The following is a 13,691-nucleotide window of genomic DNA, read 5'->3' as shown; positions in this document are numbered from 1 at the left end:
GTGGTTAGAATTGTTGATCTAAAACAAACTGCTAGTTGTTTCTCCAGCAAAAATTGGTTTATTCGGATCAACAAAGAATTGCAGTTTAGGGTTTGCAACATTAGTGAGCCAAGTGCCAATTCCTCACACAGTAAGGGAAGAACTCTTTTATAGAGGGGAAAAGGGACTTGGGAAGGCTATAGTAAACAAAGAGTCCATGGCTTTTCATTGGTTGAGTCGTTGCCAGGAAACAAGAGGAAGTCTTTCTTTTTCCTGTTGGCTCTGCTATTGTTGTAGGGTGTAAGAGCTCCCCCTTCTGGCCTCCTGACTTTATTTTAATTGAGATTCCTGTTTATTAATTTTTAGAGAATGATACAGTATGTAGGCTTTTCAGACTGACTCCTTTCACTTAGCAATATGCATTTAAGTTTCCTCCATGTCTTTTCATGGCATGATAGCTCCTTTCTTTCTATTGCTGAATAATACTCCATTGTATGGATGTAACAGTTTACTTATTAAATCATCTTGGTTGTGGCTTATAATTCTTTTCAAACGTTGGATTCAATTTGCTAATTTTTGTTGAGGATTTTTGTACAGGCATACCTCATTTTCTTGTGTTTCACTTTACTGCGCTTCCCACATGCTGCATGTTTTACAAATTGAAGGTTTGCGGCAACCCTGCGTTGAGCAAGCGTATCAGTGTTATTTTCCAACAGCATTTGTTCACTTTGTGTATCACATCTTGATAATTCTCATAATATTTCAAACTTTTCCATCATTATGTTTGTTTTGGTGATGTTTGATGTTACTATTGTAATTGTTTTTCGGTTTGGATTTTTAAATGATGTACATTTTTTAAGACATATGCCATTGCATGCATAATAGACTACAGTATAAACATAACTTTTACATGTACTGGGAAGCCAAAAAATTTGTGACTCACTTTATTGAGATCTTTTCTTTATTAGCAGTGGTCTGGAACTGAATCTGCAATATCTCCAAGGTATGACTATATCTTTGGTTCATGAGATATTGGTCTTCTTGTAATGTTTGTCTGGTTTTGGTATTAGGGTAATGATGGCCTCACAGAATGATATGCTTCTATTTTCTGGAAGAGATTGTAGAAAAATTGTATCATTTCTCTCAAATATTTGGTAGAATTCACCAGTGAAACCACCTTGGCCTGATGCTGTTTTGGAAGGTTAGTAATTATTGATTTAATAGATACAGTCCTATTCAGAGTATCCATTTCTTCTTGTGTGAATTTTAGTAGCTTGTCTCTCTCACAAAATTGGTCCATTTCATCTAAGTCATTAAATTTGTAGACAGATAGATGCTCATAATATTCCTTTACTATCCTTTTCATATTAATGAGATCAGTAGTGATGACCACTCTCATTGAGTGGTCCTGTGTCCCTGGGCTGTAACCTTTACAAGTGCTTCTCAGCATTTTTTCTCCCTTAGGTGAGACTTGAAGTTCTAAAAGGGACTGGAGTTAGGTAATTACCCTTCCTCCAAGCCTGATAAGGCTTCAGTTTTTTCCTTGTCTGATAGGACTTTGTTATGGAGAATGTTCTGGGCTTATTTCAAAAGGGTTACTTTCTCTCTCCTCCAGGCCAAACATGGGGAAGTTTCCTCTGTGAGAACCTGGTGGGGCTCCCAGAGGTAAAACTCAGGAAAGTGTAAAAGCATGATGGTTCCCAGAAGTTTATAACTCTCAAGCTAGTTCACACAGCCTCTCGCAATTACCAAAGTTATTATTTAAGCGTTCCCATCATGCTTTTGCTGCAGGTAGGTCGATCTATATTCTCTGCATTCATTTATCTCTCCTGTTTTTGAGGTGGTGGTTAGTCCTGTGACCCCAATTCTCCAAAGGATCTAAAAAAGCCATTGATTTTTCAGTTTGTTCGGTTTTTTCTTGTTGTGACGGTAGAAGAGACAGCTTCCAAGCTTTACATGTCGAAGCTGAAACTGAAAAGCTCATGTATCTTTTCTTAAATTTTGAATTTTGCACCATGTGTTTATATAATCTATTCCTATCACCCACCCCTTCCCCAAATAGAGAATCTCACAGTTGTTAAAATTAAGGTGCTACTATTGTCCACAGAATGGAAGAGATCCAAAAAGAACATAAATACATTTGATTAATATGTAATCATCGCTGAACTAACCTTACAAAGAAACACAGCCCCTGGAAATATTAGCAGAATGATCAGAAGTTAAGTACCCACGCAGGCGTCATAGCAAATGAGACATTTTACTACTTGGATCCATCCACAACATCAATACCTCAAGTCTCTGAGATCAGCAGCTCAAAGACAGCAGCAATTCAAGTCATGGCTTCAATCAGTCTAACCTCAAGCTCAAGGGTATTTGAGTGAAATGCCACTCAGACTAAATGGTTCAGCGTGACCTTGCTTATTCTCTTGGTATTTTTACACAGCCAGTTTCAAACATCTCTTACCATGTTACAGTATCTCTCCTCTTGATTCTATATAGATTTCCAATATTCTTTAACCCTTCCTTGATATTACAACTAAACTTTTATATTTTCATTATCTCTGTAAACACAAATGTATAAACCTTAACTTTGGAATACATGGCCCTAAACATTTTTGGACTTTTTAAAAGAGGATAACATGAAATTGACACTTCTAAATAGAAATATTAACAGAGAATAAGCAAATTCTATATTAAGTGGAAAATCAATGAGGCTGTTACAAATATGTGGCTTAAGTAGCCAAGTATCTTTTTAAAGCTTGTTTGCTTTTAGCGTCCATAAATCTACCAAAAGAGCTAGGAATATAACAGGATCCAAATCCTAGACATATTGTTTTGTTATTAAAGTTTGGCAAACTTTTCTCAACTGTGTCTTTCCCTCGTACTCTCTTCCAGGAAATAAAATAACAATGTGCAACTTCATAATAAATTTTGTAAATATGTTCATCAGTTGGAGAAGGCTATGACACCCAAGAGAATGTTGATTTAAAGTATGAAGGATAATTCTTTCTAAGAGAAAAATGTTTACTTAACACTGCTCATAGAAGTAAATTAAGTAGGAAAGCAAGTAGACTAACTTTAGTCAATAAAATGTTACCCCTAGGTGTAGACAAGAATACTTTGAATTGATTTAACTCCTAGTACTAACCTCACCACCCTGCACTACTTTTGAAAATGCAGAATCTCTACCATTAATTTTACTTTCTATAATTGGCTATAGGTTTGCAGAGAAATAAGAAACCATGGACAAAGGAAATAAAGGTTTCTATTCCATTCTTCCAAAAGGGTTTAGATAAACACTTATTGAGAAACTACTAAAAGCCATGCCCTTTATGTTTTTTAAAAAATATAACAATACTATGAAGTATGTATTATCCTCATTTTATTGATGAAACTTTCTTTACGTAGAGCCAAAAGTTAAATTTAGATGTGGTTATAAAACTCATGTGTTGAAACGTGGTTTTAAAAAGTTAAATTTATTTTAAAATTTTAGAATGTAAATAAACAATTTCATTACTCAGAGGCAACCACTTCATCATTTATAATATGTATATGTACACATACCTATTTATATGCACCTACAAGATATATATATTTATGTCCTAAAGATAGGCAGAGAAATGAATCCTTGTTTACAAATAGTCTGGTGTCCTGCTTTTTGCACTTAACACAACAGGAATCTCTTTCCATGTACTTATACATTTCAATATCTTTGTTTTTGAAAGGCAACACATTATTCTATTGAATGAATGTACTTTACTCCTCTAACTGTATACATGGATTGCTTCCAATTTTGTGCCACAATAAACAGTGCTGTAATGAATATTACTGTACCTAAATCTTAGTGCACATCCTTATTTCCTTACGATAAATTCCCAGAAGTGAAACTGCCCATAATACATGTTTTTTTAATCACATATCAGTTTGTGTTTGAATCATCGGGTCTTTTTTCAGAAAATGCAATATAAAGTTTAAATATCTTTGTGAAACGCATGAGGCCTGGGCTCACTGTTCTTTAAGAATCCAGAGCTCTAACATGCTGATTAACTGTGAGCTTTATAGAAACTAGTCTGTAGTAGTTAATACTAGTCTTTACTTTTGGGTAAAGAAAAACCCTGCTTAACTGAACATGAACAGTGTTGTCTTTTCTAAGGGCTAATCATAAGCTTTTTTATTTGAAGTTTGCAAAAAGAATAAGGCTACTCTAATACGTTGTTATCTTTTGGCTCTTTGAGATAAGTGAGGTGAAATATAACTCTTGGAATAAGTGTGTACATAATGTTAACAGAGAGGCAGAATCATGTTCACTACTAAATCCCTGCCAAATGCTCAGCTACTTAGTGAAAAATTAGTTTCTAATAACATAATGAAACTGTAACTCAACCTACTCTATTGACTTTGAAAATGTCATTCTCTTATTCAGCACTGGCTAGACTTCATATAAAAAACCCTCTGTGGTATCCAAATTAGAAGGGAAGAGATAAAACTGTCATTATATGCAGATGACATGATACTATATACAGAAAACCCTAAAGACTCCACACAAAAACTAGAACTGATAAACATATTCATCAAGGTAACAGGATACAAGATTAACATACATAAATCTGTTGCGTTTCTTTACACTAAAGAAGTCTGGCCAAGGAGGTGAAAGACTTATACGCTGAGAACTATACATTGATAAAGGAAACTGAAGACGATTTAAAGAAATGGAAAGATATCCCATGCTCTTGGGTTGGAAGAATTAGTATCTTTAAAATGGCCATACTACCCAAAGCAATCTACAGATTTAATGCAATCCCTATCAAACTACCTATAACATTTTTCACAGAACTAGAATAACCCTAAAATTTATATGGAATCACAAAAGACCCAGAATTGCCAATGCAAACCTGAGGAAAAAGAATAAAGCTGAAGGCATAACCCTCCCAGACTTCAAACAATACTACAAAGTTACAATAATCACAAGTGTGGTATTGGCACAAACACAGACATGGATCAATGCAACAGAATAGAAAGTCCAGAAATAAACCCACACACCTATGGTCAATTAATCTTTTGACAAAGGAGGCAAGAATATACAATGGGGAAAAGACAAAATCTCTTCAGTAAGTGGTGTTGGGAAAATTGGACGGCTGCATGTAAATCAATAAAGTTAGAACACACCCTCACACCATACACGAAAATAAACTCATAATGGCTTAAAGGCTTAAATATAAGATAGGACACCACAAAACTCGTAGAAGAGAACATAGGCAAAACATTCACTGACATAAACTGTAGCCAATGTTTTCTTAGCTCAGTCTTGTAAGGCAAAAGAAATAAAACAGAAAATAAACAAATGGGACCTAGTCAAACTTATAAGCTTTTGCACGGCAAAGGAAACCATGAACAAAACAAAAAAACAACTCACAGAATGGGAGAAAAATATTTGCAAATGATGTGACCAAACAAGGGCTTAATTTCCAAACTAAACAAACAACTCATATAACTCAATAACAAAAAAACAAACAATCCAATCAAAAAATAGGCAGAAGAGCTAAATGGGCATTTCTCTATAAAGTAGACATAAAGATAGCTAACAGGCACAAGAAAAGATGCTCAACATCACTAATTATCAGAGAAATGCAAATCAAAACTACGAGCCATCACCCCACACTGGTCAGAATGGCCATCATTAAAAAGTCCACAAATAACAAACGCTGGAGAGGGTGTGAAGAAAAAGGAACCCTCCTACACTGTTGGTGGGAATGTAAATTGGTGCAGCCACTATGGAGAACAGTATGGAGGTTCCTTAAAGAACTAAACAGTTATCCTATGATCTAGCAATCTCCCCCTGGACATATATCCAGAGCAAACTCTAATTTGAAAAGATACATGCATCTCAATGTTTTACAATAGCCAAGCAACCTAAATGTCCTTTGACAGATGAATGGATAAAGAAAATGTGGTACACACACACACACACACACACACACACACACACACATACACAATGGAATACTACTCAGCCATAAAAAGTAAATAAATAATGTCATTTGCAGCAACATAGATGGCTTAGAGATTATCATACTAAGTGAAGTCAGTAAAAGAAAGACAAATATCATATGATATCATATGTGGAATCTAAAATATGATACAAATGGACTTATTTACAAAAGAGTAACAGACTTACATAGAAAAACTTACGGTTACCAAAGGGGAAGGTGGGAAGGGATAAATTAGGAGTTTGGGATTAACAGGTACAAACCACTATATATAAACTAGATAAACAAGGTCCTACTGTATAACACAGGGAACTATATTCAGTATCTTGTAATAACCTATAATGCAAAAGAATCTGAAAAATATACATAACTAAATCACTTTGCTGTACACCAGAAACTAATACAACATTGTAAATCAACTATACTTCAAGAAAATAAATTTTTTAAAAAACCGAAAATAAAAAAAGCATATGAATGCTGGGTCCTTGGGGAATTAGATAACAAAAAAAGTGCATTTAGTTGGGATGAAAGATACTTCTTTTCACATTTAGTTTCTTTATGAAGGGCTATTTGTGGCTCAATGTGCAAAAAAGCTGGGTTCTGAGAATTAAGGTACTTCTTCATTCATGATGATAATTATGTTTTCTCTAGGGTATTTTTGAAATGCTTAGATAAACACAAGCATAAACAAAATAGGCCTCTTTGTACGACAGGAAGAAAGTCAATTAGCTACAAAATGCTAAGCAGAGTAAGACTGCATAAAACTTCAAAGTAAATTGCAGATTCAAAGGAACCCTTTTTTTTTTTTAGTTAAGAAGTGGATTTATTTAGAAACACACTCCAGAGTGTGGGCCCTCTCAGGTGAGAAAGGCACCAGGGTATGGGGTTGTCAGTTTTTATAGGAGTGGGTAATTTCATAGGCTAATGAGTGGGAGGAGTATTCTATTTTAGGAAGGGGCAGGGATTTCCAGGAATTGGGCCACCGCCTACTTTTTGATCCTTATGGTCAGTCTTGGAACTGTCATGGTGCCTGTGGGTGTGTCATTTAGCTTGCTGATGTGAGTGTATACTGAGGCTCAAGGTCTAGTGGAAGTCTACTTGTCTGCCATCTTGGATCCATTTGGTTCTAATCAGTTTATGTTGTGTCCTTGGGCTGTATCATTCTTTCAAATGTTCTGCCCTGCCTCCTCCTGTTTCATTCCCCCCTCAGAGATTTTACTCCCATATTCTTATGGGAAGCAGAAGGGCGATGGTCTGTCTTCTGTAACTGCTTCAGGGCTGAGTAGGAGCGTCGACCCTACCTGTCAGGGAGTAAAAATCTCTGGATGCCTGATCTAGGGGCCCCAGGGGCAGGAAACCTTGTTTTAAGTTGGTATAGGCTGGAATCCTCGCATAGCCATCAACTTGGTGTGGAAAAACTGTTTCCATAGCCCTTCTATGAATCTCCTTGATGATGAAGCAATTTTTGTAACAGCTTCAGAGTACAAAAATATCTATAAATGACAAAAGACTTAAAAGGCATGGTAAAACGTCTGATTACAGTGTAATCGATAAAGAAACTTGGTTATAAAAAACAGAATTACAACTGATTACATTTAACTTAACATACCAAATAATCCTAGTTAAATATTTCTCTTTAACATACCTCAGGGGCCCTCTAAAGTACCCCAAAGTTAGCTGGAAATCAAAAGAAACAATTAAAATTTGGTATTTGGGAAGTTTTTCAAAAAGTTTTAAAACACTTGGTCAAATAGGATCATAGGTCACCGTGAGACAATACTTATTTCTTAGCCAAAGTTACAAAAGAGCTCAAAAGCAAACACAAGTCACTTAAAGTCAAAGAAACTCACATAAATCTGTTGTCAAAAGAAGCATTTCAAGAATACTTCGGAGGGAGAAACCAAATCCAGTCTTGTTCTAGCCCATTCCTAACAAAATCCATTTACCAACTAAATTCAATCGAACCTTACAAAATCCTAATCATGCATAACTCTTTTCAGTATTTTTCATCCTCACTTCTTTTACTAAAAACACGTATCTTACTTTTCTTAAAAGTTTTTTCACATTGAGTTACCTTTCTTGTTGACAAATTTGTAACAGATAGAATAAGGTCTTATTTGACCTCTAATAAACCAAGGTATAACAGAAGTATTATGTTTAACGTTGATGACTCTAGAAACATGTCTATATTAATCAAACCAACAAGCTTAATACACCTTCAATGCCAGATATCAGTTTCCAGATGACATGAACCTGAAAATTCATTCTGGCCAGATTGTTTTTTATTTGAGTATTTATATAAGCACCTAATTTTTTTTTAATGCCAATTAAGTAGACCTCTCTTATGAATTCATTTTTGGCAATATCATACACCTACAACACACATATAGATACATATGAACACACAACAAACACAGAGGCCTCATAGTTCCCATTCAAGATTTCAGCCCTCAGTCAGGTACAACATAAAAGCCATCAGTTACAAGGGGTTGGATTCAAATTGGGCTTCTAGCAGATGGAACAAATCAAGGTCACCTACCTGGATGGCTAAACCCTTTTCACTAGTGTTTACAGAAAAGACACTTAAGATTTCTATTTATCCTTGACAAGTCAAGTTCTAAATTACTTTACCATCTTTTTAAAATTTGCCTTTAAAAAGATGGCAGAGATAAGGGTTCCTCAGAAGACCAGATAGGACATGTGCATCTCAAAGAACCCATGCTTTTTTAATTTTTACAATGCTTCCTCTCAACTTATGGATTACAGAGGCATGCGATTTCAAGTACTTATCAGGCTCATTATCGGTATTATAAAAATAAAATAAACCATCTACCTTTTAAAGGCATAGGTCATATTTTTTTGTTCATCTTAATTATTTCTTTAAAATTTATTATCTTGAGTGTAAACTCAGTGAATGCTAAAAATATACAATCAGTTTCTTAACTCAAAATATTTATCATTACAGGTAACATGCATTTAATATTTATTGGAGATCACTGAGAGAGCCAAGGCCAAGTGACTGAAACAAACAGAATCTTATAATCCAAATGAGCAATTGTGAAATTAGGGAGCTTGGGAAGGAAGATCATATCAAAAGGGCTCTATGGTTTGAAAAAATATTCAATATGCTTAACATACATATTATTTATTTTCTCAAATTACAGAAAGCAAACCTCAAAATTCTTGGCTTATGGGAATATGCAAACAAAAAAGTACATACTCTATTAATTGTAAAACTGTAAGCACTGTATTTTGTCAATGATGTAACAGATAATGCAATTTAGACTGTTACGCCCAGTATATCATAGTATTAACAAAATGTTCAATAGTCTCCTATTAAAAAAGTAAAAGCAAATAACCACTTGGCAACCATCTGAGTAATAACTGATTCAAGTGAGAATCATCAATGGACACGAAAACTAGTAGGCAAAAGTTGGAAGAAACAGGATATTTGCGGTATCTTCCCACAAGTTATTTATTATTTCCAGAAGGAAAAATAGTAACGCTACATTGAAGGCACTACTTTGTGTGTCTTATTGTGTGAAGATAGGTAAATATATTATGATGTTGAAAGCCAGGGTATTTCTATATACTTGTTTAAAGCAAAAACCACAACATTGTTTTGGGGGTCAATAATGTATATACTTATACATGTCAACCACAGCATAAAGGATGAGGATAAGAGAATCCACATAGTGGTCAGGTTTCTACATTTTATGTTAAGTAGTACAATATTAACTCCAAGTGGAATGTGAAAGTTAAGGACTTACTTGTCAAAACAGGTAAAAAAGCAAGACCCAATTATATACTGTCTACAAGTCATGCATTTTATAAGACACAGGTTAAAAGTTGATTAAAAAAAAAGGATATACCTGGCCAACAGAAAACATAAAAAGGCTATTAATATCAAATAAAATAGATGTGAAGACAAAGATTACCAAAGATAAAGTGATACATTTCTTAATGATAAAAGGGTCAAATTAATCAGTAAGATATAACATTTAATAGCAAAGTTTCCACTGCTTTTATAAATAGAATTTTATCAGAACACAGCCATGCCCATTTATTTACGTACTGTGGACGGCTACTTTCATGCTACAATTGCAGAGTTAAGTAGTTGTAAGAGAGACTGTATGTCTCACGAAACCTAAAATATTTACTACCTGGCCCTTTACAGAAAATGTGTGCTGATTTCTGCAAGGGAATTAAGTCACACACAGGACATGTGTTTTATCCAACAGTAGGCAAGTCAAAAGCAAAGTAGTAAATACGATTCATAACTATTTGAAAAGAGGAAAAGAAAAATATCAAAGTAAAATAGGGTTATGTATTTCAGTGACTATACCTTGATTAGAGGTATCTATAACATATAAGAATGAGCCTCAAGTAGAAGTTGAAATTCAGTTACATTTTCATTTAACTAACAGTCCTAACTCAAGATAGAACCTCACTATATCCTTAACATAAATAACTAGTTTTTGCAACATATAATAAAGAAAACTAAAAGGGCACTAATCTGACAATTTTCCCCCAACACAGCATTAAGTTTTAATGAGCATTTTTTTCCTGCCCTGACATTAAACAGATGACAGTTTAGTATAACTCCAATCAGCCATGGAAACTCTATTTGTTCAAGTAGCAAGTTTAAACAGTATAAGGAAGTGTGTTAATGTACACTTGGATTCAAACTCTTTATAGCAAAATTCTTAGAGAATATGAACAATTCTAATATAATGATGCATTTACTTAGTTTTGTATTCCCCATTAAGAAATGGGAATACACACATAGAAATCATTTGTAAAACTCTGACAATGGTAGTGACTCAAACTTGCTTAAAATAAAATTTTTTACAAAAGAAGAAAAAATACATTTACACATGCACACTTGTTTTTCTGATCTGAGGTACACAGAACCAAAAAGTAAAAAAAAAAAAAAAAGGTAGCCAACATACTAAGGTTAAGAAAAACAACACAACAGGAACAATATGAAAGATGCTACGAGAGACAGAAAGACTATGAAAAAAGAGAAGTGAAGGTGGATGACAATTAGTACTCACCTTTGAAATATGGCTTTTCTTCTTCAGGGAGAAGAGATTAACAGGTTAAAACTACTGTATTAAAGAAAGGCTGAAAAACATATGGAGTCTCTACCTATATAGGTCATTAAGAATAGGCAAACTGAGTGGCTTAAACAAATGCATACTTGCAAGAATGGCTAGATCTGCACTGTCCAGTAGGATGGCAATTAAATTTAAAATTAAATAAAATTAAAAATTCAATTATTCCACTGCACTAGACACATTTTAAGCACTCAGCAGCCTCATGTGGCTAAAGGCTATGGTACTGGACAGTGTAGATACAGATCATTTCCATCACCACAAAAAGTTCAACTGGGTAGCCCTTGGCTAGGCTCAGTGTCTTGAGATGTCTAAACTGTAAAGTTAGCTTGATTTTCCCTAGAACTCTTTGTTTCATTTATGTATTTATTTTATAGAATTTTTTTGGTTTTTATCTTACAGGGCCTTTTGTTCTTCAGTCATATCTATCCATTTCAACATTATTTTTCATATTAAATTGAAAATGCATGCAGTTTCAAAAAGGAACAGAATGTACCCCTTATGGAAAGAGTAGCAATTTAAAATGTGTTACACAACACAATGTTTTTTAAAAAATTTGCAGAACTGTACAAAATGTATACAAATATATAGAACTATCAGTTTGATATTATTTAATGTAATTAGTGAATTATAAAAATATATTCTCTAAATATAAATTCAGATATACTATGGTTGAAAAATAGAAGTAAATCTAAGTTACCTAAGTCAAACAGAGATACAAATAGTGAAGAAAATACCAAGTAAAATCAATGGTTGTAATAGCATAGCAATAAAATCAACCAAAATTTTTAATATAAAAACTCTTCTTAAACACTACTCAGAACATTTGATTCAAATGAAGAGTACTGAAAAATTCCCTTGTATCAAAGAAATACATAAATAAGGACATTTAAGTCATGCTTTAAAATTTAACAGCCTAATTAAAAACTATGTAAATGAAAGACAATATATCAAATGAAATTCACATCAGAATTAACAACAAATAAATTTCTGAATATGTGGCAAAGGTAGAATCCACATTACCTGTATGTAAATTGTAAGAAATTCATAAATATTGATAATTCTGTAAGTTACTACAGTTTTTTATGTGACAAACAATATAGTCACAATATATCACCTATTTTCTAACTTTTATACATTATTTCTGCAAATATTCACTGCATGTTTAAAGATTTAGAACTTATACCATATATCTTACTACATTTTCAATGCAGTAATAAAGTTATTTTAGATTCACTCAGTGGGGATGAAGGGGGAATCAGGTGAAAGTGATCAAAAGGTACACATTTCCAGTTATAAGACAAAGTACTAGAGATGTACAGCATGATAAAGATAATTAACACTGCTTTCTTTACCTCATATATGAAAGTTGTCAAGGGAATAAATCCTAAGAGTTCTCATCACAAGGGAAAAAAACTTTTTTTCTATTTCTTTGATGTTGTTTCTATGAGATGATGGATGTTCACTAAACCTACTGTGGTCACCATTCCATAATGTATGTAAGTCAAATTATTATGTTGTATACCTTAAACTCATACAGTACTGTGTATCAATCATATCTCAATAAAATTAGAAGGAAAAATAAATTCACTGACATCTGATTTTAAAAATCTAATCACAAATGAGAATAAATTAAACAAGCAGAAGAGAGTAGAAAGCAACTAAGGAAAAAGAAAACACCTTAGAAAAAACAATAATGGAGGCTAAGAAGAATATTCTGAAGTAAAAACCAAAGAAAGCTTTAAGCAATAAAATCCAGAAACAAGAAGTAAAACTTTAAGACCAAATAAAAACATGTATCAGATCAGGTTCTTTACTAAATTAATAATTAGATAATAATTTGCTCTTGTTTTGGAGTCACAAATTACCTTTCCTACCCCACCTTCCCAGTAGAAAAATACATAATATCTATATACTGAGATTCACAGTTTCTGGATTTGTTTTCCCACCACTTAAACTGTGGATCATTGCTATCATATGAGAGTGTTTGTTCAACTCCTCTTGCTGAAGTTTCACCAGGGACTCTTTCTCTTCCAAACGACCTTCTAACTGAGCCTTCTGAACTTCTAGGGAGGAAGCCTAAAAAAGGGGCATGGGGGAGAGAAATTGAAGAAAACAAACTTAGCATGTTTTCTCTTCACAGAAACATGCTTTAAGATGTCCTTACTTTTTATTTGTAAGACAACCATATCAAAAGATACATTACGATATGTATTATATTTTAATTAACAATTATATGGTAAGTTTAAGATCAATAGTTGATAAACAATATAATACAAATTGGGGAGACACATTCAATTTGTCTTTTTAAGTCAATGCTAGCAGTTGGACTTTTGCAGAAAATACTACATATTATCATTTAGAATTACTATTAAGATAAACACATTAAGGCAGAACCAGGATATCTGTAAATGTGGCATTAAATTTTATGCCTCTTCTGTCACTTATGCTCTGTAGTTGTTCAGTCTTTTTAAAATCTTGGTCTGTTCTCATCTTCCTGGTGGTAGATGGTCCAGAAAGCACTATTCATGGCTACCGCACTCAAGCAATCATGATAATGTAGAAAGAGCAATGACCTTAGAATATATAAGTCTACTGTTTCACTTAG

General features: G+C 33.6%; 1 protein-coding gene across 2 annotated transcripts in view; it reads right to left on the bottom strand.

The window, feature by feature from the left end:
- Positions 1–3,436: 3,436 nt before the first annotated feature.
- The window catches only part of CIP2A (cellular inhibitor of PP2A), a 37,020-nt gene continuing 26,765 nt past the window's right edge, over positions 3,437–13,691 (bottom strand). For both annotated transcript variants that reach the window (XM_033432203.2, XM_004272078.3), the window contains one exon: positions 3,437–13,162. In XM_033432203.2, coding sequence (XP_033288094.1) covers positions 12,992–13,162 — 171 coding nt within the window. In that variant the 3' untranslated portion in view covers positions 3,437–12,991. The remainder of the gene's footprint in view (positions 13,163–13,691) is intronic.

The sequence above is a fragment of the Orcinus orca genome, chromosome 5 (genome assembly GCF_937001465.1).
Source record: "Orcinus orca chromosome 5, mOrcOrc1.1, whole genome shotgun sequence".
NCBI classification, from domain to species: Eukaryota; Metazoa; Chordata; class Mammalia; order Artiodactyla; family Delphinidae; genus Orcinus; species Orcinus orca.
This window is presented reverse-complemented; position numbering and strand designations above follow the sequence as displayed.